Source organism: Aspergillus ruber (genome assembly GCF_000600275.1).
Source record: "Aspergillus ruber CBS 135680 unplaced genomic scaffold scaffold00013, whole genome shotgun sequence".
NCBI lineage: Eukaryota > Fungi > Ascomycota > Eurotiomycetes > Eurotiales > Aspergillaceae > Aspergillus > Aspergillus ruber.
Window position 1 is genome coordinate 531552 of NW_024467309.1, and position 27145 is coordinate 558696.

The window sequence follows — 27145 nt, forward strand, 5'->3', positions numbered from 1 at the left end:
ACGGGTATTTACAGCTCTCTATCATAACAAAGCGAAAAGAAAACAGGTTGTCAGTTCAGGTCATCAAATGCGGAAGATTAATCAGCTCTTCCAACGCTCACGCTCATTAATGAAAAAAAAAAAAAAATTTCTTTTGTGTGCAACGAGAAAAGTCACCGGGACGCTATCAGAAGTTGCCATCGTTGCGGTAGGGCCGGAATGGTTGTTGTCCGGAGTCTTGTCCGGGGTATGCTTGGTAGGCAGGGGACATTGTTCGTTGGATCGGTGTCTGCGAGGTCATGGATGGACCGAAAGCGTGGTAGTTTCCACCGCTAGGCTGAGGGGTTTGGTTCATCGGGGTGAAGGTTCGTTCGGGATACGCAACCGGTGCGACAGCGGGAGAAGCGCTTCGATTGAATGGGGTGAATGATGGCATTGGATAACCGGGTTGTGCAGTTGCACTTGAAGCAACCGGGGTAAAGGTTCGAGTGGGATAGTCCGTTTGTGCTGACGGTGAGATGACAACACCAGGAGTCATCGATCGGCCATACATATCAGGAGCCGCAGTGTGAGACCGGTAAGGCACCGGGTTAGGAGGCCCATAAGCGCCGTAGCTACGCTCCTCGGTCATTCCCCGGTATCCAGGTGCTGGGGTAGACCGGGCCGTGGTCGGTGTGGGAGCGAACCGTGAGGCCGGTGGTCGAGTGGCAGGCGTGTTTAAACGCATAGGAGGGATGTTGGCTGGTAGAGGGGGCACAGGTGGTGCTGGTGACGGTCCGCGGTCCAGAGGACTGTATGTCGAAACCGCAGTTGATTCAGAGAACGCAGACGTCTCAGTGGCCGTTCTGCTTAGCCCAGGATGCTCATCGGACCACGACAGGTCAGGAAGTGTAGGGTTGCGGTCTGCCACTGCACCTCCCGGACGCGAGGGCAACGTGGTTTGAGTCGTCGAGCGAGAGATCGTTGTAACGATGGGTCCCTTGTCTTCACCCTTCCCAACGGTTGGCAATGTTGGTCTGACATTCGCACCCATGTTTGGCTGTGTCGGTGCTCGGTCTTGCAGAGCCATTCCCTTGGCCAATGCCTTGTTAACCTTTACCTTGACGATGCGCATCACACGGGTATTGATCTTGCGGCGACAATAAGCTGTCAAGGTACCATCGCGCGACGGGATGTGGTGAAAGAGGAAAATCAAGTAAAGAACGATAGCGATCAACAGTTTGATGACGGACAGAACCCAGATGACCAAGGTGAACAACATGGAAAACAAGACCACGGCTCGCAGGTTATTGTTCACTGCCAGGATCTTCACATTCTCAAAGAATTGCGCAGCCCCGCTGTCATCGGATTTCTCTGCGTTCTGTCCACCAGGGAGAAGGTCCATCTGCATCACAGAATACAATGTTATGGCATTGACGACCTGGCGCGGTCCGTCGGCAAAAACAGTGTTCATCCAGGCTGCATAGTTAGCACCAGTCCATAATGACGGATACACAAGACTCACACTCGAACGAGAAATAGGTGAATAAAGCCACATATTCCGCCCCCTTCTTACTCTTGGTCAACTCCGCAAACACCAGGAAGCGTTTCCACCCGCGACCTCTTCTGCCCGGTCGAATACTTTGAATGCGGACAGCGAGAGAGTTAAGGTAGCTGCGTGCGATACTTTTCGAGCGGATGGCGCGGATGGCAACCATCCATCGGTAAACCAACAGAGCGAAGGAGATGATGATACAGACGGCGTAAATCCAGCGCGAGATGTGAAACGGGATGGTGGGTTCGATTTGACCAGCCCATCGAGAGAAGGCGAGGAGGTTAACGGCAGTAAAGGTATCGACGCCATACACGGCCAACGAGATGATGAGAAAGAACCAAAGGAAAAAATAGGAGAAGGGTGTTAGGCAGGACTCAGACTTGAAATCGTCGAGGTTCTAGAGATGTCACGGTTAGTCTTCGTGGTCGCATAGCAGTTGAAGCTACACTCACCACATAGTCCCATTTCTCCTCAAGAGAAGTCTGCCCCTTTTCACGATCACCACAGAAGCCCATCTTGCAAGCGGAATCCTGATCCAGCAGGAAAAAACGGCCAAGGAACGTTTATAACGAATGTAAATAGAGACAGTAGTGAACGACGTAAATCGACTCCGCGGACCAGCCGGACGAAGTCGCGATCGCAACCAACAATGACAGTACCAACAAAGCAGCAGCAGCAATCAATGCGCTGAAGAGAGAAACCGCTGGGAAGGATATTTTAGGAATATCTTATAAAAGACGGCCGCGGGAATAATGAGCGACGCGCAAAGACGACGGAGAGTTGGATCAACAACGCATGGCCACTGGACGGTCGGAGCGAGGATAGTGATAGACAGCTGAACAAGATGAGGTTTCAAGAAGGCGCTAGATAATCAATGCTTTGGCGCCGCGATGGAGAAAGAGTAGGAGCACAACAGTCTGCAGGACCAGGATGGCTGGCGCGTGCGACCCGTGGGGATAATGTGGGCTTATAGAATGAATGGACAGGGCTGGAGACAACAAAGAATGAGAAATGAGTGAATGATGCCTGAATTATTGGCAGAAGCAATGCAGGCAAGTCAGAAACGCCTAAAGAATGAATGAAGAGTGAATGAAGGAGATGAAACAGAGGGGTTTCTGTACACACCGGCCATAACAGGGCTGATTTTGAATTTGAAACACTCCAATCCATATTAATTCCCCTGACCCATTCTTGGCCGGCAGAGACCCGTGGTTCCTCAATGCTTAACCCGTCTACTGAGCTATTCTACTGTAGCTACAGCGTACAGGTTACAAGGTATAACTACCTATAGTTAACTACCGTCACTGTGCAGAGTATCTACTCCGTAAGTACTTGTAGGCATGCATAAGCGCCACTTGGACCAACAACCGTGTCAGACCCGCGATCGACTCCTCCAGCAATCCGTCCCACACTAGCATGTCCCGGCGTTTCCCGTCTCTTATCAGGTAGGTATCGGCAACCTCGGTTACGTGGGGGCACGTGCTCGTTCACAATTTATGCACGCAATGCATATTGTATATCGCATGCACAAGTACCTGGCATCGCAACATTACACTGACATTTTGGAGAATAATGATAGAAAACTGTCCATATCCTCGTATCATTAATAATGACCAAGTCCTGCTTTGAGAACCAGTTGCAGCAGAGTATATACTCAAAAGCAACACGCTTGCTTTACAGAAACAAAGACGCCTGTAAGAAACAACGATCCTCAAGTACTAATAATCGTCGACCTCGCAAGTTCTGAAATGCATGGCCGGAAAAATGGAATGCTTCCGTTCCACCTGCATTGCGAAAAGGCCAAATGTCGCATGGGAAGCTCCAGTCTGAAATCGTAAAGCCGTGAACGGTCAACTTTGTTCGGAAACACAGTGTCAGGAGTATTGGCTGTGTCTCCCTTCGACATGAATGGACACTCACTACCGTACTATAGCTTTTTTTTTTTTTTTTTCTTTCTCCTGGGGTTGAGTAGCATCGTGGCCAGGAAGTGTTTTACGAGACATTAGAAGTAGGTAATAGTCGTCGCTATGGTCAGTCTGTTCTTCATGCGCATCTCAACATCTTGACATCCTTGCGAATGACTGCGCATGATGTGCGGTAGTTGTCTAGCTCGCTATCAAGTGAACGAGCGACGCATCACGGGGCTTGGTCAGCCAAGATGAACTTAGCGGTCTTGGTTGTGGTATTTGGCGGATATGTTGCATGTACAGATGCTCGTCTCGTATCGTCAATGCAAGCTTCTCCTTGACCAGAATGTGGGATTCTCGATACGTCATCCAATGATGTTCAGCCAAGCATGATCAAACACGGCCATTAAGATATTTCCTTCCAGGTAAATGTTAGGAGTGAAATATATCCGCGGATTCACAACTCAGTTCTGACTTCTTGCCAAGCAGCAACTGGATCGAGGGCCCTAATAGCAACGGACTGTATGTTGACAGGAAGCCGCCATAGCATGAGCTCACGATATGAGTAGGCCCTGGTGAGCACGTCTTGAGTAGACGACAGATATGCAACAGCTCTCTACCAGTGTTCAGTTTTGGTCAGAACTGACTATGGCGACTTAATGCTTGTACGATTGTCAACCCTAAGGCATTATACCCTAGAAATGCCTTCGTAAGAAGCAAATCTAGATTTTGTATTTTCCCTCAAGACAAGGGTTGATTGCGCTTTTATCTTGCCGGAAGGGATTGCACTCGTCGTCCTCTGCAGCAGCGTCGTGGGCTCAGCCCGTGCGCAGCGGAGTTGGTTGGTTTGATGGAGTCATTTATGGGGATACAGTGCCCGATCTAAAGATCAAAGGCCGCAAGATTCGGCTCTCACTAAGCCATCCGCGTTTCGCCTCCGGTCCTAGACCGTCCAATCCTGAACTGGTTGATAGCTGGTATTCCGTCATGGAGGTGTGGTGCACGACTTGCTCTCCATATGATCATGGACCACGGTATGAATGAAGGTGTTTTAGGAAGGGCCTAGCTAGTGGAGATTCTATAGACTCCACGGAAAGTCAGTTCCAAGGCAAAGCGTTGGTGGATGGGCAGTGAGAAGGGACTCTCAGAGCGAGAATAGACAGCTTGGTTGAACAGTGTGAATATAAAATTGTCTTTGGATGTATATTTTTTAGATATGGATTTTAGTAGGATGAGGGCTATCGTCAATAAAATATCCTTTTACTTATATTTGCTCTTTTTCTTTTCCTCCCATAAATACAAACAGGCCACGGAACTAGGAAGACGGAGGCATTCTGTCACCATATATCTTTAAAGTCACGTTTCACGCAAATGATTTCAAGATCTATACTCGACCCTATACTTTCAACTTCGATCGGATTAACCCCTAGGGGAACCAAACGATGTTAGCAACTAGGCATTTCGAATGAATAAAACGAAGAAGCTGAGAGGAAATGGGGGGTCCCTCTTATTCGTCCCTCGTAAACCATCCAGGAAGATCGCTTACCTCCTGCATACAAGTAGCAAGCAAAACACCGTCGCCCGACCAGATCCTATGAACAGCCAACGCTCGATCCTTCCCTGCCCAAGGGCTTTCCCGTTCAGAGGACATCCATTGGTCTGCATGCACAACCTTGGACTCATGAAAATGAACTGTATGGTTCAGACTCGCAACCACTCCTAAAACCTCGTACTTCGCACCATCTTGGACCCCCGTAACGACACAAAGTATGCGTCAGTTAGGAAAGCCAGAGCTGCAAGATGAGATTGCACTTTATTCTCGTGTATAGGCCCTTTGGTACGCATCCAGTAGCGGATCGTCATGTCGGCAGGATTATCGGAGTATTCTACTTCTTTTTAGAAGGAAGCTTGTACGAAAAACAAAATAGCCAAAGGTAACAGACTATTCAGAAATTTTTCCGTTTGGATTTCAAAAGGTCCCTCCACTTTATGTGTCTCCATTTCGGCCTGATCTGGCGGGCTCAAACCGGTCGGCATCTTTTTCCCATGTTCATATGGAGCACCACTCCTTCTCTCCCAGTTGCTCCAACTGCGGATGCAAGGCTCAATGTCGCGGTAGCAGTTATGTCTGCCTTGGAATCCTCGAAAAATGCGCGTCGCGAAATTCTTGCTGTCACGCGTCTTCTCTACGTGATATTCGATCGGAATGTTTGGCTTGCCAGGATGAAGAAAACCAATTTGCATGTTGTAGACAGTGATGGCTTCACTAGAAACCGTGTGTTGAGCAGCTACCAGGCACTGCGCGGTCGTTGTACCCCTGTATAATCCTCGAGCGCCGGTAAACGCCCACGGTGGACGGGCAATCATGAAGACATCCTGAAAACGCGCAAGTTAGCGTATTTATGTGTCTTAAGAGCTGTATGCTGTATGTATACCCCGTACTGGTCCTTTTTCAGAAACTGATGTCAATTCGATGATTTCTTCGATTGAAGGTCTGGTAGATGGACTTATTCTATCTGACATTGAGATTCTTTGAAACCCGGCAAGGAATACGAGCTCTTTATATACTTGAGCCACAAACATCCAAGCCACGACATATTGCTTATAATTGCGAGGAATTTGAAATATCGAGCAATGGTGTAAGTGGAACAGCATCCCCGATGGTTCCTCCAGACCACAACAAAGAGACCGCCGCATAATCTGCCCGAAGAACAGCGCAAGCAAGTAGTCCGCAATCAGTACCGAAACCACAATAATGCCGGCCAAGGAAATAGTTGGTTAATCGAAATCTGCACCCAGAAAGTATGGGAGGAAGAAGTTGCTTGGAATTTTAGACTTTTGGAATATACATGCCTTGATCGTCAAGTACGCTACGACTGTAAATGCATTTGACATAGCCTGATGTCCTGCCTGAGAGTAAAGCACTCATTTTCCCACATGCTCGACAGGGAACTCACCCCAGTAGGTAGATGTCTCCCGCTGATCGCGGGGCAGAATGGTAAAGCCAACCTCTGGATTCATGCGAGTCTGACATAAGAGTGTTCAATGGAGCGACATCAGCATAGAATATCGGGTCGTACCGATTATAGCCTTACTGGCTGAAGTTACCCGTGCTGTACATGTCGGAATATCTTGCAATGCTGTACAGCCATGGGCTATCGCTCGAAGGGCAATAGCGATTGTAAAAATCGGTCCCTTGTTAGCTAAATCTTGAGGAGGGTTGGTATAAACTTGAGAATGCTAGAGGCAACAAAAAGACCGGCTAGGTAGAAGTATCATTGAAATGACAGCCGAGGAATGGCCATTCAATTGGTAGCACAGTAGATTCTGCAAAAAGATATTTTCTTTCTTCCTCCCTCTTTTTTTCTTGCTATTTATTCGAGCGTCGTCGAATCGTACATGGCCAGCCAGATGGAACAGCTGTGAACTGGCTCTTGAATACCCATTCCTTTTTAGTGTCCACTTGCTCAATATCGTAGTCTTTGATTAAGGTGGCTAATAGTTTGGAGAGTTCAAAATGGGCGAGGTTACGTCCGGGGCATTGGTTGTATCCGGCTCCCCACTATAAAATGGTTGTCAGTGCTGGTGCAAACTGAGAAGATATTGACACATAGTTACATGAATCAAAAATGGATTAATTTTTTCGGTTTCTTTCTGAAGCCAGCGGTCAGGTTTGAAGCTATCGCAGTCCTCGCCAAAGATCTTGGGGTTTCGATGGAAGACCCAGGTGTTGATACTCAGGATAATCTGGAATCCCTGGTCAGTATCAAACCTAAATTCTACCGCGTTGTGGGAGTACTTTTGGGGTATCATACCCCTTCTGGGAAGTATCTGCCTGCAATAATCATCCCACCCTGTGGTACGACTCGAGGAAGACCACCAACAACAGCTGAATGGAAACGATAGGTCTCTTTCAGCTATTGATATGTATTAGTCAACAAAGCCATCTCATCTGTCTCAGCCGGAGTACCTACACAAGCCTGAAGAAACGGCAAATTTCGCGCCTCGTTGTACTGAACTATAGCAGAAAGTTCTCCCCGTGCCTGAAAAGCATCAATTTCATCCCGCAGCTGCTTTAAATACACCGGATGACGCAGCAGGTAATACACAAAAGCCTGAGCAGTAGCCCCGACAGTATCAGCCCCAGCCCCAATATTACCAACAGCTGCAGCGAAAAGCTCCCTTTCTGCCATACGATCCGGACACTTAGCTCGAACATCAAGCCAGCGCTGCATCATATCGTTCCTTGTTTCAGGATTATTCTTCCTGGCATCGATAGCCACAAGACATGTATCGAAGATATGAGACGAGGGCTGAACCCCAATGCTACTAAGCAGTGGGTTCCCCAGCGTCAAATTGTGGAACCAGGTATAATGACCCATGACTGCAATATACAACGCCAGGGCTTTAGTATTTGCAACAGCACCTCTGATATCCGTACCTGTCTCCGTGAAACCGAAGGACTTGGAGAATGTTACTTCGCCCAAGACGTCGAAGGCAAAGAAGCTGAACCATTTGTCGAAGTCCACGGCTTCGCCGGATTTGCTTAGTTCGTCTAAGCGGCTTTCGAGTTGTAGTAGGATTGCGTCGACGTGCGGTTCAGATTTGATTATGTTTGAGAGTGCGAAGCTGGCAGCAATGTTGCGGGATTTTTCGATGTGGCGGCGGGGGTTTAGTTCGGACATTTGGTTGACATAGCGGTAGTCTGGTAGACTGAAAATTGCGTACCATGGACCCTTTTTAGATGGTTATTAATATCTAAGTGCTGTCGTTTGAATATAAGAACGTACTTTAGCAATATTGGCGTGCAGAAGTTGTTTGACTGCGTCTAGGTGAGAGACACTGACTTCATTTTCTGCAATGCGAACAAAGTATCCTGTCACTCATAGTTATTAGAAAGAGTGCATGAAAAATGCAAGTTTGGGGATGATACCATGTTTTTTATGCAAACAAATAAGCTCTTCTTCAATATGCCCTTTCCATAGCTGGTAAACCTGCCATAATTTCGAGAACGATGCCAGAAATGGGCCAGGGATATCTCTGATCGGTGTCCAATATCTCCGCACGATGGCACGCACAACCAAACCAACGAGCACCAGAGCCCAGAGACTGTGCAAGTCCAGCAAGGCTGTCACTACGGACACAGAGACAAGAGCCATTATAATAGTAGATCTCAGGCTTATACACTCTGCAATTAAAACACAATAAGAGGAGGGCAAGAACATCATTTCTGGGGTGGGGGGAGATTGGGCCTAATCTACCGCCACGATATGCCCCTGGTCCTGATTGGCTATGTGACAATACCTCAATTTCGTTCATACAGTCCTCAAGCGCGCCCATCAGCTCCTTCGCCTCCCACACTGTCGTAAGATTGTTGCTCAACTTGCCCCGATCCTGCTCCTCGCTACAATTACCATATACACACTTGCCAGTCTTGACACACTTAATTGACGAAGCTAGGAATACCTGGTTATTGACCGCCAGGGCTTCCATGGCCGTGGGCTGGTTCTTGGTGGGGACACTCAGATTTCCAGAGCTTCACCATCTTGTTGTAGGTATCGGTGGCTATTTTGAAGAGCTGGCCGTACGAGGGCACCTGTTTAACGTCGATGTATGAGCTAAGCACGTACAAAGTCGTCGTTAAGGCAATGTTTACCTGGCTTTTTCGGGGCGAGCTTTTGGTCGAGCTTGATTTGAAGGTCGGCTGCAACTGCTAAAAGCAAACTGAAGACTAAAAGATATCGAATTTCATGGTGATTGCGTGAGTTGGTTGTATATGGCGTCTCAACAGGATATACTAGGAATGATAGTAACCGGTTTCTTTGATAACCAGGTCTGAATTGCCATCGGATACATCTAGACGGTACAGTTGACCTTCTCATAAATCGGGTATCTGCCTATGTACGCCAATTGAGCATCAAGAAAATTCCTTGTTCATTGGCGCTTACGCTTATGTATATGTTGCGGTACTTCTTTCCCAATCCCAGGCATCGAGACTTTTGTTTGGATAGTAAACATCACTCAACAGGGGCTAGTCTACTGTCTGCACCACGAGAAGAAATGGGCTACTAATACACTGGCAAACGGGCTCCGCCTCAGGACTGCTCTCGAATTGGCGTCAACAACTCTCCCTGATCCAATGCATGTTCAAGATTCCGCAATGCCAGTAATTCCATCTCCCGCTTAGTCTCAATAGTCGTCGTGCCAATATGTGGAAGAAGCATAACACGGCCATTACTGATAAGGCCAGGATGTACTCTAGGCTCATCTTCATAAACATCCAATCCTGCAGATAGAACCTTCCCACTATTTAGAGCATCCACCAACGCTGCTTCATCAATCAGAGACCCTCGCGCAGTGTTGATCACCACGACGCCATCTTTCATAACTTTGAACTGTGGCTGTGAGATAGTATGTCGCGTATTTGGGGTGGCTGGGAGGTTGAGACTCAGTATATCTGACGACCGGAGCAATTTGTCGAAAGTGACATAGGTCGCTGATCCTGATCGCGGTTAGCATAATGCCGTAGGCATCTTAACTGGTTGCCTCACCCTCTTTATCATTAGGTAGTCTCGACCGATTATGGTATATTATCCTCAGTCCGAATGCGCGAGCTCGATGAGCGAGAGCCTTTGATATTAGCTACTTTTCAAGAGAGGGAGATGGGATAGTAAATCCTACCTGACCAATGGCTCCCATTCCTGATATACCGAGGGTTTTACCATGAGGATCATGGCCAAGAGGTGCTTCCTCTTTCCATCTTCCATTTCTTAGTACTTACAGCGGGATCATCGCATGCCGCATCGCACCCAGGAGCAAGAACATCACCACGTCTGCTGTGGCATTTGCAACGACGTTCGGGGTATTCGAAATACGAATGCTCCGCTCCGTACAGGCAGATATATCCATACCATCATACCCAGCAACATTGAGGCCAATATACTTGAGTAAATCCGGTAGTGATAAGATTAATTCTTTATCGAACGGGCCGGTCTCTTTTGTGGAATTGGTGCGGTAGAGACCGACGACATGGTTGAAGTTACCTTGTTTGCAGTGCTGGAGGAATTCATTCCTATTTCCCGTGAATTGAAGCACATCATACTTGGTGCGGAGGCGCTCACTCTCCTGCTAAGTGTGCTGAAGAATTCCAATTAGGAGAAGACCCGGCTTCGATGACGCGGACATTGTGAATTGTCTGATAGTAGAACGGAGACTTGACGAAATACCGGGAAACATTCAAAGAGATCCGCCAGTTGTTAACACGCACATGCTGAAATAAGATAGGCGACTCGTACCGAGGCGATTAGAGCGTTGTAACCCCTGGGGAAATGATTTGGACACCGAGTGTGTACCGTACTGTATCTGACAGATGCAAATTGCAGTGAAAACAGGAGATCTCTTATTCTACGTTGGGGGGGTTCCTGTAAGATAAATCGTTTCAAAGGTTCAGGAACCCCTCACTATTCGGAAGATCCCGAGTATACAGCCGGCAAGCCGTGCATTGACCGAAGTATATATGTGCAGGATTCGGCGAATCAGCGCGTTGCCGACCCTAACTATGAGCAAGGACTCGCATAAAAGGTGCAATAATCCAACATTCACAGATTGATAGGACTGTCAGGTAGAGGAGAAATAATAATGTCGCGATTTCAAAATATCATCGACTCACCACCTGACGCTGCTTTCTCTCTAGTAGAAGCATACGCACGCGATACATTTCCACAGAAAGTCGACCTCTGTCCTGGGTTCTATCGGGATGAGAATGCGCAACCATGGATACTTCCTTCAGTTGCCCAAGTAAGTTCTTCTTTTTCTGCCATGGTACGTCTAACCTCAATTGCCAGGCCAAAAAGCTTCTGCACAATGACCCAACTATCGACCATGAACATCTGCCTCTTTCCGGTCATCCTGCTCTGGTGTCAGATGCACAGCGACTGGTTTTCGGAGTTGAGGAGACTACTACTCTCGATCGAATTGCTTCCATCCAGACCATAGGAGGAACCGGAGCAAACCACCTTGGGGCGCTGTTCCTGTCCAAGACCCTTCGACCTGCGAACGTCTGGATCCCTGATCCGAGTTGGATTGCGCATCCCCAAGTCTGGGAGCAGCTAGATAGTAGCACGAGCGTCCGCTTCTATCCATATTTTGATAAGAAAGACCATTCGTTGGACTTAAGTGGGATGGTCAATACTTTGCGGAATGAAGCAATTGAGAATGATGTTGTGGTACTCCACGGCTGCGCTCATAATCCGACAGGTATTGTCATGACTGAAGAACAATGGGAGGAAATTGCCGCTATTTGTGCGAAAAAAAGTCTATTTCCTTTGATAGATCTTGCCTAGTGAGTCTGGGTTCCGGACTTGTTCTGACACTCGAGTCAAGCGAAAGCCAAAGTGGCTACACAGCTGGAGCGACTGCAGCGATCGGAGATAACGACTACTCCATCGTACGGTGCCAGGACTGTCTCGATCATTCTGGGATATGAGAATATTCGTAGACAATGGCAGCAAGATTTACTCCATATGAGTGACAGAATGCAGGTGATGAGAAAGCGCTTGTACGAGTTATTGACTGCGCTTAGAAAGCCAGGATCCTGGGACCATCTTGTATCTGAGGTCAGTATCTTTCGGTTCCACATCCTATATATACAATACTGAAGATGTGTCTGCTGTAGAAAGGAATGCTCTCCCTCACTACTCTATCCCGAAAACAGGTCAATATACTGAAGGAGAAGTACCATGTGTACATGCTTCCCTCCGGGAGAATTTCGGTCACTGGATGTAAGCCTTGTTCTCGGGACACTGTTTGTTTGCCGTATACTAACAACGTCAGTGACGGAGTTCAATGTAAAATATGTTGCCGAATCTTCTGACAGTGTGATAAAAGACACAGCTCCCCTCTGATCTGGTGAAATTGAATAATAGGTTAGAGCTGAGACTAGGAACTATCTGAGCTCAGAATATAACCAAAGTAATTGACTGATTCTGCATATGGACCATTATCAATCATTATTCTCAGAATATGAGAGAAGCGCAAGAACCCTGCAGTAATACTGTATCCGTAGTGAGCCTGCGGTAAATCACCCGAATAATTTCCCCGTCTTCCTGACTTGCACTTTCTCTTTTTCAATTCTCCATGACCAGACCAGTATCAGCTGGTATCATTTCATATTCAATTCATCACTTTCAATTCGTGGTACATCACATGACACATTGCCGAATAATGCTGTCATTCGCAGGCCAGCCTCATATTGACGGCATTGCATCCAAGTAGACCTCTATCTCGATCTTGCTAATGCTTTTTTCCTCATTTCAACGGTGAATAAACTGACCCTCAAGTAGCCCAAGCTACGAGCCCTGTCCAGTGAGCGGGGCAACGCAGAAGAGCACAATGTCACGCTCGTCATCTTCGTCGTCTCAATCAAAGGCCTCATCTGCTTTTTCCGGGACGACGCAAGGCAAGATTGTTGAATTAGTAGGAGATAATTGCTGGTTTTGCGAAAGCATTCCAGTCGAGGCGTGCCATGTTATTGCTCAGAAGGACCCAGCTGTATGTGCCACTCACTTTTGATACTTTATATTGCTTGTCGGCCGGCTCTATATTGACTCTTCTAGCTCTCAACAATTATAGAACAGAATCTGTTGTTGACATCCCTCAGAGATGTCGATAACGGCATTGGTCTATGTCCAACATGCCACAATAATTTCGATACCGCCCCAGATCCACGTCTCGTCATCATACCAACCGATTTAGATTTCTTCATCGACTTCGAAGAGAAGGACTACAGAGAACGAGCTCTCGCAGCCAGCGGCGGTTTCTCCGTCCCCCGCCAATGCCCCACAAAAGAACAGTACAAAAATCATCAAATAGCAAATGGAACAATTCTAGAAGGAAGCGGCCTATACGAACCATACATACTGGTCAGATTCTACGCAAGCGGGTTCGAACCAGATCTCTCCCCGAGACCATGGCACGGCCAGCCTGTGCACATGATCCGGCGCGCGTTTATCGCGCTCGGATCCCTGAATTACCGCAAGTTGCCGGACGACGTGTCAAACAAGCTTCGTACGTTGTTGGAGCTTTATACACGACCGCCGCCGCCGATGCAGGAACCCGATGTGGCTGCAGGACAGGGGAAATCGGGAAAACTTCTCCGCTCTAATGATGATTTGGACACGTCCACTGCAAAGAGGGAGCTCAGTGGACCACAGGCGTTTTTTAGTGGGGTTAGGTTGGAACGGAGAGGGCGTGAGTCGCAGGGGCATACTGATCATGCTATTTCAGCGTTTACACTAGGGCCTGAGTGTACGGCTCTAGATGCTATAAGTATGGTCATGTCACGTCGCCAACGAGTGCTGTGACTTAGTAATTTTTAGCTTTTTTCCGAGGGTTTTGATTACTCGTAGCGAAATATGCGCGTGGCGTAGGTACTATCTAATACGACATGGTTATGGTAAGATTGTCTGGAGTTCCCCTAAGTTGTCAAGGGAGACGTCGGTCTCAATACCGTAAAGGGATGTTTTCCAGAAGATGCTGTATGTTTTCTCATGGAGGGTTTTACACGTCAGTCGGAATGCGCACATGTCAGTGGGATCAAGGAAGGATGTAACTGTTTCAACTAGTTCTGATGCAGAACAACACTTCTCTGAGGTTATGCATCGAGCTTCTCCTCTTGATTTGTCTCCTGGCATCTCTCATCCAGGCGTCACCATTTCCACAGTATATGATTGATCCGTTCCGAGTGTAGAAGAACCTATCTAATCCTAACTCAAGGGGCGTTTCAGGGCTGACGCAAGCACTCGAGGCCAGAAGCAAGATCAAAGAGAACCCGAAAAACCTATTTTAGCCAGCCAAGAAAGGAAAATGCAAGAACCCCAGAATGAGCTCCAGACCATCTCGACATCAAATTTGGAAAATCTCTGGAACAGCATCCAATCCAAAACTTAGATCGGACATGAGAATTCATGGGCCTTGGACCCGAACAAGTCTCAAAGATTTGCCCCAAGGCAAATCTTTGGCTGCACCATTGTGACCATCATGAGTAGTCGTGCGGTTGTCATCGGTCACTTTGCGGAAGAAAACCACCGTGAAAAGATATAAACAAATGAGAAAACAGTTGAGAATACCATTGAAAAGCTGGAGGACAAATTGAACAGGACAAATTGAACAGGAAGCCATGGACAACCGATGCAGTGGCTTACATACTGTATAAGCCTCACGGACCCTCTGCTCCACCTGAAGTTAAAATAATCCAAGATACGCTAAAGGAGATGGATTTACCGGCAGCCAATATCCAAACGAAGACATATCGAGCTACTGGAGGGGCCTTGGCTGATACCAGGGTCCCAAGGGAAAGATTGTGGTGGATTGGACCAAGCGGAATGGAGGAGGCAATTGTATAACATACTACGTGCAAGACGACACGCCTGTCTGGCATCGCGACTACGATGAGGACGGGAACGCTTGTGATGCTCAAGCTCTAGCTAAGGAAGAGTGCAGTTAGACTACTGATTGATGGACCACCCAAATTTGTGTATGAGCATTGATAGCACATGTTTCTCGTTACTGAATCTTATTAAAGAGTGTCTTTCGTCATGGGTGGAATGGCTTGTGAGTAAGTCATATCCGGTACTCAACGCTTCCATACTATATGGATGAAGACTACTTGCGTTCCTGAACCACTAGAAGACCAATAACTGCCAAGCTGCTGTTGTTTGGCTCTGTTTTTGCCTCGCTCACATACTTCATCACTTCACCACTGGCCCCGTGACCCGCCGGATGATAACTGATAAAAATCAATTGAATAAATAGTTGGCCCGAGTAGTAAGACCAGGGAATTCTTCATATAGGCCAGCGGTACGTACAATTCTAGTCAAGCACTTAATGGGCTGCGTATGCGCACATACATTCGTTAGGCAATATACATCTTCGTTAAACTAGTCGTCTCCATAAAGACTGCCATACTATTGACATGAGTTTATCCAACGAGATACTCTTTCCCAATCTGTTTCGCCCATGGTATGACTTCACTTCGGGAGCAACTGCATATACACATTGGTTATTGCGCGTTATGATGTACTGTACATTGTATATGGCTACCTTATTTTCGTCTGTTGCACATAATGCATAATAATTCAGTTCGTTTCGAAACTACTCTTTGAATTCTTCTCGAGTCTTGGCTCTAAGAATGTTCACCCGCCAAAAAGGCCCATACTAGTCCGATTTCCCTCGCTTAACAGTCTGATTTGTATCACCGAAACATGTTGCACCCCACTCCCTACATTCCTCGCAGATGTCAAAGCCGCGACTGTTGCATTTCAAACATGAATATGCATTTCCACTGCACAAAAAACCCGGCAGATGCCACGGCATCGGTCTCGATATGTTTTTGAATGGTTGGTAAAGTCATTGAGGACGACGGGCTGGGTCTCTCGGCAATCTTGCAATATAAGCTTCAGAAGACCGTCTCTTTTCCTTCTGGTGGCCTCAACATGTGCGCTGCGACCGAAGACATCTTTTGCATCCCAATCAATACTTGCGGCTTTGAGCAGTACTGTTACCATATTGGGCAATCCAAGTGCGATGATTTCTATCAAAGGGGTGCGGCCGTACTGATTCTTTTTATTAGGGTCGCTGCCAGCTTCCAAAAGAAGCGCAGTTAGGGATTTCGAGTCATTACGTCTTTCGATCGATATGTGTAAAGACGTCCGTCCCTTTTCGTCAGTGGCATTTGGATCTGTGCCATGCTGAAGCAACAAGCGCACCACTGCCTCCGTATCATTGATGGCACTGTAAAACAAACACCAATTCTTCTTCCTCTTTACATCTTTTCCGATAGAGAGCCCCAGCCTCCTTGAAGAGCCCAAATAAATGGTGATTTTTTTTTTTTTTTCAATTGTCAGAGCAATTCACATTCGCACCCCTGTCAAGAAGCATTTTCACAATTGCCTCAAATCCCTGCGCAACAGCCCAGCAGATGGCTGTCTCTCCCAAGTTGCCTCAAATGTTTGGTTTAGCACCGTTTTCCAGCAAAATCCTGACCACATCGCCATGTCCATTTCCCGCAGCAAAAGAAAAAAGAAGAAGAAAAAGAAACGGCACTTGGTCCTCGGTTTCATTCTGGTTTGTCTTTTGAGTCGTCACAATCGTAGTGGTACGAGAAGAGCCTCTGGCAATACATCGTATTGGTTTCTCAAAGCCATTCCTGTGGTGTTTGGATCAGCACCATAGTGAAGAGAAATTTGTGCAATGGATGATTTTCGGCGTTGAACTGCTTGGAACGATGGCGTTTGACTATGTTGGTCCTTAAGATCAAAATCACCATGGTGCTTCAATGGAATTTCTACCGTTGCTTGGTCTCCCTTTAAAACAGCGGAATGAAGCGGCGTTCGAGAGATTAAAGGTTTCTCTCACAGAATGCAAGCCGACTCCCTTTTCTAAGAGAATATGAGCAACCGGACTACATCTTTGCGCCTAAAAAGACCACTATAACGAGCAGATGCTATATTGCAGCTACAAGGGATCTGGTGCTGTCAAGGGAACATTGGGATCTAGCAGACGTTATAGGCCCGGTCCTTCCACCCATAGAATGTAGAGAGTAGCAGTCGGTGCTGCAGACCATAGAGCCCCGCATGGCTCGGGGTCATGCTGTGGATATTGAGCATCGAAGCCGTCTCTGCCATCCCACTCCCGACATGCGCATACATCGTAAGTACGAAGTACAAGCGCTTTCGGCAATCGAAGTGGACCTTGACAGGCTCAGCGAATGAGGCAGATGACTCCGCACTATTCCTCCACCAAAAGTCTATTTTACCATCTTGGCTTCCTCATTGGGTTTAACGTTGATACCGTACATTGTGATCCTTATCATGTTTGTTGCTATACCGTTCACTACCGATCGGTCGGCTATTATGATGTGACTATTTCTCCTGAATAAGCCAGGTCAGGTCGCATGGAGTGATTCCTCGCCAGATATCTACACCGCAGGGCCACAGATTGCACGAAAGGCTCGAGAAATTACATGCCATGGAAGTGCAGGAGGTGCAATTGACAGCCCCCCAAACCCATTGTATCTTTCTGGGTCCACATGATGAGAGCTACAGTAGCCCATTATCGGGGTCTGTGGAAATCATCATTGCCTCGTCCAATATCGACTCTTCTGGCTACCCCAAGCTCAGTGTCAGGCTCACACGCACGGTGGCATTCGAACATCGATGTGCCGCTGCGGCTCCTCGGCGGAGCAGTGGTCTCTTTAGATGCTTGCGACGGCGAAGGGCAATCCAAGCTCAGCCTACTCCCATCCGAGGGCAAAGCGCTTCTGCGAGCATCGAGACGATAACCCGGTGTGATCTCTGGCACGCGCAGCACCACGTGGAACATCATCAGGACCGGGGAACAACGAACTTGAAATTAAATTTCGGGATCCCTGTTCCTTTTGATATCACCCCAACGACGGAAACGGCGCTAGGGACGGTCTCATATATGATTACAGCGACATCCACATCCACGACTGGGACGACAGCAACAGCGACGCGACCGGTCCAAATACTACGGCGTGCTATTCCGGGCCATGCTCGAACTATCCAGCATGTGCGAACCTTCCGCGATGATCGAGTGAGGGTCTTCCTAGATCTTACACCCAAGGAATCCCCAGGTCCGGGTAACAAAGCTTCATATACTGCGAGATTATGTGCCAAACAGACTATCACGGAGGGCCCACGAACAGCGCAGATGAGGCACGTGGTGATCAAAGAGCTGAAATGGCGGGTTGAAGAAACGGCAAAGGCCTTATCAACGCTCAGCCATCATGAGACCCAGGGCCCGATCTACCGCAAGGAGCAATGTGTACGTCAATTATGTCATGGGAGAATGACAGGTCGGTGGAGCGCAACTGGTGGCCGCCCCAAAACTGAAGCGACAGACGACATGATCCAGATATCCTTCGATGTCAGCATTCCAACAAGCGCAGATGCCGTGGAGGTCCTAGAGATGTCTGCCATTGACACCAAACGGGCATGTCTCCACCAAGGACCATGCGAGTGCCCTTCTCGCACACATCCTGATGAAGAAAAAGCTGCCATGATTGCAAGCCACCAATTGAAGCTGGACATCATCGCGGGAGAAGACATTATCGATCAGGAAACCGGGAGGCTTGTGGACCGAAAGCCTTTGTGGAAGTCGTTCGGGGCCTTCTTCCCAATGCCGGTATATGAGTTCATGTCTTCACAGGAAGTCCCTAACGCTGTCTTCCCTGCCAACGATACCCCCCCGATGTATGACGATGCATCGAACCCCCCCAACTATGATGTTTTGCGATAGATTCCATATCCGCAGTTTAGGGTAACCTCATTGTGACAATAGATCGCTACTGGGTGGTACCTTCCGGATAAATTAGTCAGACCTGTCTGAATGTAAATGGGCAAATCCACATATGACGCACTTCTACGTCTTGCCAACGTCTTCTCTCATCCAATATACTAGTTATGTTTCTTAGTGTGAACAGAGGGTCGTGTTCACAATTTTTATCCCGGGTATGGCTGGAGAAGTGGGCCTCGGCAAGTGGAAACCCGCTAAAAAAAAAAAGAAAAAATTTCACAGCCCACCGAAATCTGCTCTTCTTGGCTTCCTCTTCGAGCTGACTGGCGTCCGATAACGTCCACGTCCACGAATTAATTCCGCTTATTATTGGTTTTATGCGACGTCTGTGGTAGGCGTCTCGGAGCTTTCTTAAGCCCCGCACGTCTTGCAACGATTAGACTTCATGGCCCGGTTTCTCTTCAAAAAAAGTATCTCTTTCCATCGCGCCTACCCTTATTGTGCCAAAGCGACACATGCAGGTCATCAATGAACTGCAGACACGCTTTGAGTACGTTTACAACCTCCGGTCACGACACATCAATATTCCATGAGCAGCACAAGCCCTACCGACAGCGAAAATGGCAGAAGATAAGATGGACAAGCCCCAAGCAGACTCCAATCTAGAATCCTTAGGATACCGTCCCGAATTGTCACGCAACCGATCAACATGGCAGGTGGTGTTCATGTGCTTCATCCTGGCATCTGTACCGTATGGTCTGTCGACAACCATGTCATATCCGATGGCAGGAGGTGGCCCCGCTAACATGTTCTGGGGCTGGGTAATAATATCTTTTATCATACTGTGTGTAGCGGCATCTCTGGCTGAGATCACGTCGGTCTATCCTACAGCCGGCGGAGTCTACTATCAGACGTTCGTCCTGTCGCCGTCGTGGTGTAGACGTGTTACGGCCTGGGTTTGCGGCTGGTCTTATATTGCTGGAAATATCACAATTACCCTTGCTGTTAACTTCGCAACGGCGCTTTTTCTGGTTGAAAGCCTGAATGTATTCAAATCCTCAGGCGTCGGCATCACTGAGAACTTTCAGGCTTATCAGACGTATCTTATTTTTCTTGGAATCACTTTGATATGCCACGCTATTCCTGCATTTGGAAACCGATGGCTAACACACCTAGAGGTATGACGGAGCTCTTTCGCTTTTGACGTTGTATCGTCATTTTTCTAATATGGCCCCATACTGTCTAGACAATGGCGATCTTCTGGACCCTGATAGGAGTCACGGCTCTCGTTATCACGGTACTTGTCGTCGCAGCGCATGGCAGACGATCTGCTGAATGGGCCTTCACAGGGTTCGAACCGCAGTCGGGCTGGCCGGATGGCTGGTCTTTCTGTATCGGTCTGCTGCAAGCCGCCTATGGCCTCTCGGCCTCTGGCATGGTCACCTCGTGGGTTTCCTTATCCATCACCATTCCTTATCGGGCCATACAGCCAGATCCCCAAAGGAATGAAGAAAAGAAAAGAAAGCTAACCCAACAATCGAAACAAACAACAGGATGTGCGAGGAAGTCCACCAGCCAGCAATCCAAGTCCCAAAGGCCCTCGTTGGAGGTGTCATCGCCAACTTTTTCGCAGGACTCTTCCTTCTCGTCCCTCTCAACTTCATCCTCCCCGACATCGCCATGCTTGCAAACCTCGCTAGCGGCCAACCAGTCCCCACGATCATCAAGTCCGCCACAGGAAACTCCGCCGGGGCCTTCTGCCTTCTCATTCCCCTCCTCGCCCTCGGTATTATCTGCGGCGTAGGGTGCGTCACCGCCGCATCTCGATGCACGTGGGCGTTCGCTCGTGACGGCGCTATACCCGGCTCAAAATGGTTTAGGCAAGTCAATACGCGGCTGGAAGTCCCACTCAATGCGATGCTACTGGGAATGGCCATTGAGATACTTCTGGGGCTTATATACTTCGGCTCAGCAGCGGCATTTAACGCATTTTCTGGCGTAGGGGTTATATTCCTGACACTTAGCTACGCAATGCCTGTTGCAGTGTCCTTGCTCCTGCGCCGTCGAAAAGACGTCAAAAATGCCACTTTCAACCTTGGAGTGTTTGGTATATTTTGTAATGTGGTCTGCCTAGGTGAGCAAATCCTTTCGCTTATCTGCCATGCATTCAGAGTATTTGGTCGAGTCTAATGATGTTTGAAATCCCAGCATGGACCGCCCTTGCTATTCCACTCTTCTCCATGCCGACTTTCAGTGCAGTTACCCTCGAAGATATGAACTATGCGTCCGTTGTCTTTGTTGGGTTTGTGGCTATTTCGGCCGTTTGGTATTGGGTATGGGGCCATAAGAACTACTCAGGACCGCCCACAGAGCGGTTTGAGATGGCTGCTGAGTGCCTGGATGATGCGAATGGAATGGACAAGGCCACGGGACTGCCGTGACACATTTCATAAAGTGGTTACGCGGCATACAATTGCCGCTGTTTTCAGATTTTCTCAGTGGTCAAAAAGCAGTACTAAAATGGAAAGTGAATTATGACCAGCTAGGGCCGAGTGTGACAACCAGTTTTCTATATAGACTGGCGACACGGGATGTCGTACGCCGATGCCCTGAAACAATATGAAATTTGAGAGGAAACCTCACAATTTGACCATAGAAATTTGACATGAGACTATCAACACTAGGAGTCGACCTCCCTGTGAACTAGCTCACATCACCAGACTGTCAGGATACTTACTCAACCAACTTCTTGCAAGTCGTGACCTCGCACCACATGTGAAGTCTTTCTAGAAGTAATGAGAGGTGGATGATTTTCAAGAATCCATTTTGCGGGAGTTGTTGGTTCTTTTTGTCTCTTGAGGTGGGTGAATGTTGTGTTCCTTGTTAAGCAAGTTAGTAACCACCATGACTGTCGAGAATTTCATGAGGATATTGATCAATTTCCGCTTGGTTAAATGATCGTAGGCGTTCAGTTGGTGACAAACCAACTCGTGGGTAGTCCCATTCATCCCTTTGAAGCATAATTGTGTCCGCCGACCTCTTAAAGTGGGTTTCCAACTCGCAATATCTTCACAGCACTCAGTGATACCTACTCAAAGATGCTTTTCACATGCCAAATGCTATTCGGTAAGGCATCTCCTGATCAAGCCAACAACCATTACACTACTGCACCTTATATCCCTCCTCCGGTTGCACCAGGTCAAACTGCTCCAAATATAAGCCATACTGACTTCTCGACAAACTGAGCAGCAATGTTATTTCTTGAGCTTTATTGCCTAGTAAACCGGAATTCTGCTCGAGGAGGTGTTGCGCCTTAACACGTCTGTCATAATGAATCTGATCCAAGCGCCTGTAGTTTGCAAAAACTTAGACAGGAGAGCCTAGCCTGCTTTCTCAAACTAATAAAGGGTTCAAGAGACCGTACCATCTCTTATGATAGCAAGCGCCCGCAAGCCTATCCCATCAGAAGGTTATGTAGGTCCTATGGAGAGCGCGAAAGCACATGACCCGATAGGTGCGGAACTGCTTAATGAGGAAAGAGGCGGTTAACTTTCCAGATCGAGATGTTCCGCCATTGCAGGTCTTCGAGCATGTTTCTATTGAAACGAAAAAAAAAAAAATCTTTCATTTCTTTATTCTGCTGAATAGACCTATAAATCATTGACTAGCTCTGCTGATTTCCATTCAAACTGTAGAAAAAGCGTTTCATAATGTTTAGCTGGCATGTATATCTCAACCCGTTATCATGTTTCGCACGACTAATAAACACAGGTATCAAAGGAGTCTCCTGCAACGTCCAGTATTGACACAAAGCGTAACGACAACGGTAGGATATCCTTCCCCTGAAATGGCATTTTTCTTCAATTCTCCCTGCTGATTATCACCCAAGTGTCTATTTGTTGTCGGAGATGGGCTGGCACAGCATGGTGTTGAACGAAAGAGCCTTTTCAGCCATGATATGACTCGCACAGTGCGGATGGCTCTTTATGGTGGTGGTATGGCTGCTCCAACGCTTCGGACTTTTTGATTTCTTTTCTCAAGCTCACTTCATGTGCAGTGGTATTCGGTCCTGTTGCGACCAAATGGTTCCTTTTTTTGCAAAACCGCATCTCTTTGAGCACTCCATTCAGGACATTGGCGGCCCGCGTAACAACCGACCAACTGGTTTGTGCTCCCACAATGATCGGCGTTTTCTTGTCTAGTATGTCTTTGCTCGAGGGAAACAATCCTAGGGAGAAGCTGCAACGCATGTACTGGGAGGCACTTCGCACCAACTGGACCATTTGGCCCATTCTGCAGGGAGTGAACCTGTACCTGGTGCCTGTACAATTTCGGGTTCTCACTGTTAATTTTCTGAACATAGGTACGTTTCATTGGGTCATTGTTGAATGTGTACTAATCGTTCCCAGGGTGGAACTGCTTTCTGAGCTTTTTGAATAATGCATAGCTTGAGAAAATACTCGGGTTGCCTGAGCTCTGCATATTCATTTTGAATGATGGCTTATGTGTGTTGTTGAAGCCAAAAGGGTTGCTGTCATTGTCACTGGACTGTGAGCTAGGGTCATCGTCTTGGACCCGGAGGATTCGGTTTAATCAATCTGTATACATTCGGTAGATTTCACATGGAATTGTCATATTATGTGCTAGACACAGATCTTATAGCGATATACAAGTTATCTCTTGTTTTCAGGTATCCCCCATAACAAGGAACGCTCAGCAGCCCATCAAAACAAATGGACTTGATCGGCACTGCAATCCTCGTCGAATGCCGAGCAAAATGCTCGCAACCGCTGCGAGTGGCACAGTTGGTGAAGACAGGTTTAATTTTACAAGGGCACTAGAAGCAAGTCCTTTTGTTTATTTGAAACGCGAACAGAGGGTGTCAGGGTAGGCGAAGCGCTCCATGCACCCACGCCGAGCTCTTGTAATAGCTTCACGGACTCCATTATACTTAATACTGGTAATGGTTCCAATTAAACCTCATAGGGGTGTAAGTCTCACGTTGGTGAATGCTTTAGGAACCAAAAACAAAAGTTGCTTTCCGCGGGCAAAAACACTCAACACTCAAACAACCTTTGCAAAGTCATTAGCGCCCGGTCAGGGTACGTGTGAGAACAAGAACTCGATCTCGGGTCGTATCATGCGGGGCTTTCGAAGTGTAGATGGGTGATGTACAGATTAACAAGCCGATTCATTGCCACCTGCCGGGATGTGAAGCAGTTTGGGCGCTTGTTTTGCGGTGAGAGGAAGAATTGCAGTAGATGCGCCTGCGAGGGCATACGCAATAAATGGTTGCATCTCTGGAGCGAGTGTCAATCGCTATCGAAGGAAAACTCTCCCTCTTGGATGAGGGACAGGAACGCTGCAAGTAGGCTTATCTCCGCAGCAGCGATTCCGAAAATTGAGTGGAGGCATAATCACAGGTCCCCAGATGAGGAGTGCAAATCTGTATTGCCAGGTAGCCAGGCTAGCGTTTAACTAGGAAGGGAAGGGTAATATCGAAAGACTGCCTTGCCGTCAATCTGGTTGACCTCAGTGAGCCGGCATTAGACCGTCGTTAGACTAATTATCTTACCGCATCTCTTGCATCATCACCTAATCACGGTCAAGTAAGCTGCCAGACAGCAAGGCTGGCAAGGAGTGCGTTGTCATCTTGGGGGCACAGCCACATAATTCTGAAAAGTGCCTTATCATACACTTCCTCAGAACACGTCGTCTCAGTAACAAAACATAACCATCACCATAGTTCTTTGGACTTACCGTTCCATTATCAACAATAGTTTTGGGTCATCATGTCGTTCGGATTTTCTGTTGGAGACTTTCTAGCCGGTGCATCGTTAGCATACAAACTCTTTCAATCTTTGTCATCAGCAACAGGCTCAGAAAAAGAGTACAAAGACCTCATTGCAGAGCTCCATGTGGTTCATAGGGTCCTTTTGCAAGTTGAAGACCTGAGAGTCTCAAATGAGCTAGCTCAGGCAACCCTGAATTCACTCCTATTCATCACCAATTCTGCAACCGAGGCAATGGAAGCTTTCATTCATAATATTGAACCATACAGGGCCTCGCTAAACGGTAGTGGCTCGGGTAATGTTGCTAGAGACACTTGGAGGAAAAGCAAGTGGGCATTCCGGATGCCTGACCACGTAATGCCCCTCGACTCTCTTTAATGTTGTGCTAGTAGTACTGACTCAAGTTGATCCATGAAGATAGCAAAGCTGAGAAAGTCACTTGCCACAATGCTTTGTGCAGTCAATATACTGCTTCAATTGGCCTGTTATTACAAGTAAGTACCACTCTCTTCATCCAGCCGAAGTTATTAATCATATATATAGCACGGCGTACAGGCCTAAATATCGTGCTTCTTTCTCATTAGGTTATTCCAAACAAGCGGTTGTACCTGGAAAAAGGGCCATGGTTTACTCTACATTTTCCGATGTAAAACTCGAAGCCTGTATACGTGGTGGCATTGACCTGGGATCAAGAGGTAAGCCGCCTTCAATGGTGGTGTAGAACCATGGTTTTCTTTCCCACACATACTCACTAATGAAGACATTGGTGTATATTACCGGAAACAAAACCAACCACATTTGTTTTTTCGACCAGGTCAAGTTTTCACCCTTCAAATCAGCTCCGAATTTTTCCTTAATCACAGCGAGAGTGTTGATCATAGCAACCTGCCTCTTGAGCCAATTCAAATCCTTCAGGAAAGAGCTGAAGCAGCCTACCAAGCGAACAGGAGAACTAGGCTCAACCAAATTCACCAACTCCCTCTTTCATATCTGTGCCTATACAGCGAGGAAGATAGATATAGAAGAGGCTATGTCAGGTGTCGCTTGTGCAATGATAGCTTGCAGAAACAAGGTGAAACACTCATGACTAAAGATGAATGGGTAACACTTCATTTCCGTGTTGAGCATTGGAATATTTATCTCAAAATCTGCAGTACAGCGAGAAGTCATCCAGACAGGACATTCTCTCCAGAGTCATGGATCACTCTAGACGATGTCGTTTCGGATGACCCTATACCTACAGATGGCAAGATAAAGAATACCATTAATCAGTCAACCCAGGATAGCTGCAGTGGCGCCCCTGGTCCGATTTTGATACGGCGATTTGTGGTTGTACGTGAAGGTCCTGAATCAAGTTTATGTCTGGGAATACATACGTACGTGTCACATTCAAATTTTGAGATGACTGTCTTTGCGACCAAGCATGCTATCATCCTCAGGACTGTCATGTTATCCAGGCTATGAAGTCTAACTCTGCTAATTCCCTATAAAGGTACGCAGGCCGAGGGTGTGTGGATCAATCAGATCAACATCTATTTGGCATCATACATTCAAGCAAGGAAAGTCCTCCACCAGAACAAGGGGAGACAGGCCTTTCGCTCAAACCACTACGCATGAAGGTCGAACACCCCTCAATTGTCTTCCCTCATACAGCACGAATTCATTTTGGTCGTGCTTATGAAATTGACCACGATGTTCCTGTTCGACCTATTGGTTTAGTTCACACTGGCTCTATGGGGACTCTTCAATCGCAATTTCAATCTAATGTTTCCAGGGAGGGTGTACGGACTGGCGAGGAAGAGACGTATGAATCCAAATTGGACAGAATTCTTGAGATCTCACAACAAAGAGAGGTTTCAGAGAATGACGCAACAGTCCTCCCAGCAGATATGGAGACGGTCAAGAGCATACGACAAAGGATTAAAGATAATATCGGCCCAGCTATATCGCCTACTGCTCATCCACCTGTTGCATATGAACCGAGACTCGAGCATAATTGGAGGAAGATCAGTCTGCTGGAAGGTCATCCGACCGCACGAAAAACATCAGACTGAGAAACACTTTTTCCACTCTACGAACTTCGCAGGCATATTTGAAAGTTTAGTAGCAGTTGGAAATCTGCCCAACACAAATAGATCGACCATAAATAGATAAACAGCGAACACCTTTCCAGATCCTTTAACAAGCCACCGTAGCACAGCTCATATCCAGGCCCTCAATCAACTCCTAGAGACAGGATTTCATTGACATCGCGACATCTCTTATATCAACTTCGACAAATCTCATGTTTTTTCGGCGGTGAACCAGGCTGTAGAACTCTCGAGTTTGGTATAATTGGAATACAGTTCATGGTATATCTCAATAAACCCATTGATTTTGTATCTAATGCTAATGGTAGGGGCATCAGATGAGATTTCTCGACCTACCAATAGAAATAATCCTTTCCGTTGCAGACGAGCTTCGTAGCTCGGGGGATGCATTCTACTTGTCGTTTGCAAACACGGTCTTCCTCCGTATACTCTTACCAGCTGCCTACCGGTCTAATGCCCAATATAAAGGCAGCTTGATTATGCATTGGGAAGTATGCAACAGCAAACTCCAACTGGCGCGGACACTCA

The 27145-nt window shown here is 47.3% G+C and overlaps 10 protein-coding genes across 10 annotated transcripts; 6 read left to right on the forward strand and 4 right to left on the reverse strand.

Annotated features, from left to right (window-relative positions):
- Positions 1 to 166: 166 nt before the first annotated feature.
- EURHEDRAFT_515511 (uncharacterized protein) lies at positions 167 to 2028 on the reverse strand (the record flags this gene model as incomplete). The annotated part of the gene is made up of 4 exons (XM_040786387.1): positions 167 to 231; positions 289 to 1437; positions 1484 to 1910; positions 1966 to 2028. 4 exons carry the CDS (start codon positions 2026 to 2028, stop codon positions 167 to 169), a joined length of 1704 nt encoding a protein of 567 aa, XP_040638906.1.
- A 3288-nt stretch (positions 2029 to 5316) lies between these two features.
- Positions 5317 to 5943, reverse strand: EURHEDRAFT_402851 (uncharacterized protein; the record flags this gene model as incomplete). The annotated part of the gene is made up of 2 exons (XM_040780169.1): positions 5317 to 5796; positions 5863 to 5943. 2 exons carry the CDS (start codon positions 5941 to 5943, stop codon positions 5317 to 5319), a joined length of 561 nt encoding a protein of 186 aa, XP_040638907.1.
- Positions 5944 to 6790: 847 nt separating this feature from the next.
- Positions 6791 to 8579, reverse strand: EURHEDRAFT_456185 (cytochrome P450; the record flags this gene model as incomplete). The annotated part of the gene is made up of 6 exons (XM_040784337.1): positions 6791 to 6982; positions 7039 to 7167; positions 7236 to 7337; positions 7395 to 8156; positions 8211 to 8296; positions 8354 to 8579. 6 exons carry the CDS (start codon positions 8577 to 8579, stop codon positions 6791 to 6793), a joined length of 1497 nt encoding a protein of 498 aa, XP_040638908.1.
- Positions 8580 to 9399: 820 nt separating this feature from the next.
- On the reverse strand, positions 9400 to 10605 carry EURHEDRAFT_523383 (D-mandelate dehydrogenase-like dehydrogenase; the record flags this gene model as incomplete). The annotated part of the gene is made up of 5 exons (XM_040786891.1): positions 9400 to 9922; positions 9972 to 10050; positions 10102 to 10180; positions 10202 to 10492; positions 10598 to 10605. 5 exons carry the CDS (start codon positions 10603 to 10605, stop codon positions 9516 to 9518), a joined length of 864 nt encoding a protein of 287 aa, XP_040638909.1. The 3' UTR covers positions 9400 to 9515.
- A 453-nt stretch (positions 10606 to 11058) lies between these two features.
- EURHEDRAFT_537783 (PLP-dependent transferase) lies at positions 11059 to 12323 on the forward strand (the record flags this gene model as incomplete). The annotated part of the gene is made up of 5 exons (XM_040787345.1): positions 11059 to 11217; positions 11265 to 11761; positions 11798 to 12035; positions 12095 to 12200; positions 12253 to 12323. 5 exons carry the CDS (start codon positions 11059 to 11061, stop codon positions 12321 to 12323), a joined length of 1071 nt encoding a protein of 356 aa, XP_040638910.1.
- A 487-nt stretch (positions 12324 to 12810) lies between these two features.
- Positions 12811 to 13808, forward strand: EURHEDRAFT_523384 (uncharacterized protein; the record flags this gene model as incomplete). The annotated part of the gene is made up of 2 exons (XM_040786892.1): positions 12811 to 12969; positions 13035 to 13808. The coding sequence occupies 2 exons, from the start codon at positions 12811 to 12813 to the stop codon at positions 13779 to 13781; spliced, it is 906 nt and encodes a 301-aa protein (XP_040638911.1). The 3' UTR covers positions 13782 to 13808.
- A 3256-nt stretch (positions 13809 to 17064) lies between these two features.
- On the forward strand, positions 17065 to 18738 carry EURHEDRAFT_523385 (uncharacterized protein; the record flags this gene model as incomplete). The annotated part of the gene is made up of 2 exons (XM_040786893.1): positions 17065 to 17127; positions 17362 to 18738. The coding sequence occupies 2 exons, from the start codon at positions 17065 to 17067 to the stop codon at positions 18736 to 18738; spliced, it is 1440 nt and encodes a 479-aa protein (XP_040638912.1).
- Positions 18739 to 19355: 617 nt separating this feature from the next.
- Positions 19356 to 21176, forward strand: EURHEDRAFT_402857 (amino acid transporter; the record flags this gene model as incomplete). Its single annotated transcript, XM_040780170.1, has 4 exons — positions 19356 to 19913; positions 19982 to 20181; positions 20289 to 20869; positions 20944 to 21176. 4 exons carry the CDS (start codon positions 19356 to 19358, stop codon positions 21174 to 21176), a joined length of 1572 nt encoding a protein of 523 aa, XP_040638913.1.
- A 1304-nt stretch (positions 21177 to 22480) lies between these two features.
- Positions 22481 to 23182, forward strand: EURHEDRAFT_455986 (Mpv17/PMP22 family protein; the record flags this gene model as incomplete). Its single annotated transcript, XM_040784322.1, has 4 exons — positions 22481 to 22561; positions 22625 to 22730; positions 22793 to 23098; positions 23145 to 23182. The coding sequence occupies 4 exons, from the start codon at positions 22481 to 22483 to the stop codon at positions 23180 to 23182; spliced, it is 531 nt and encodes a 176-aa protein (XP_040638914.1).
- Positions 23183 to 24432: 1250 nt separating this feature from the next.
- On the forward strand, positions 24433 to 26670 carry EURHEDRAFT_412555 (uncharacterized protein). The gene is made up of 5 exons (XM_040781936.1): positions 24433 to 24881; positions 24945 to 25021; positions 25071 to 25222; positions 25288 to 25903; positions 26020 to 26670. The coding sequence occupies exons 1-5, from the start codon at positions 24528 to 24530 to the stop codon at positions 26579 to 26581; spliced, it is 1761 nt and encodes a 586-aa protein (XP_040638915.1). The 5' UTR covers positions 24433 to 24527; the 3' UTR covers positions 26582 to 26670.
- The last annotated feature ends 475 nt before the right edge of the window (positions 26671 to 27145 follow it).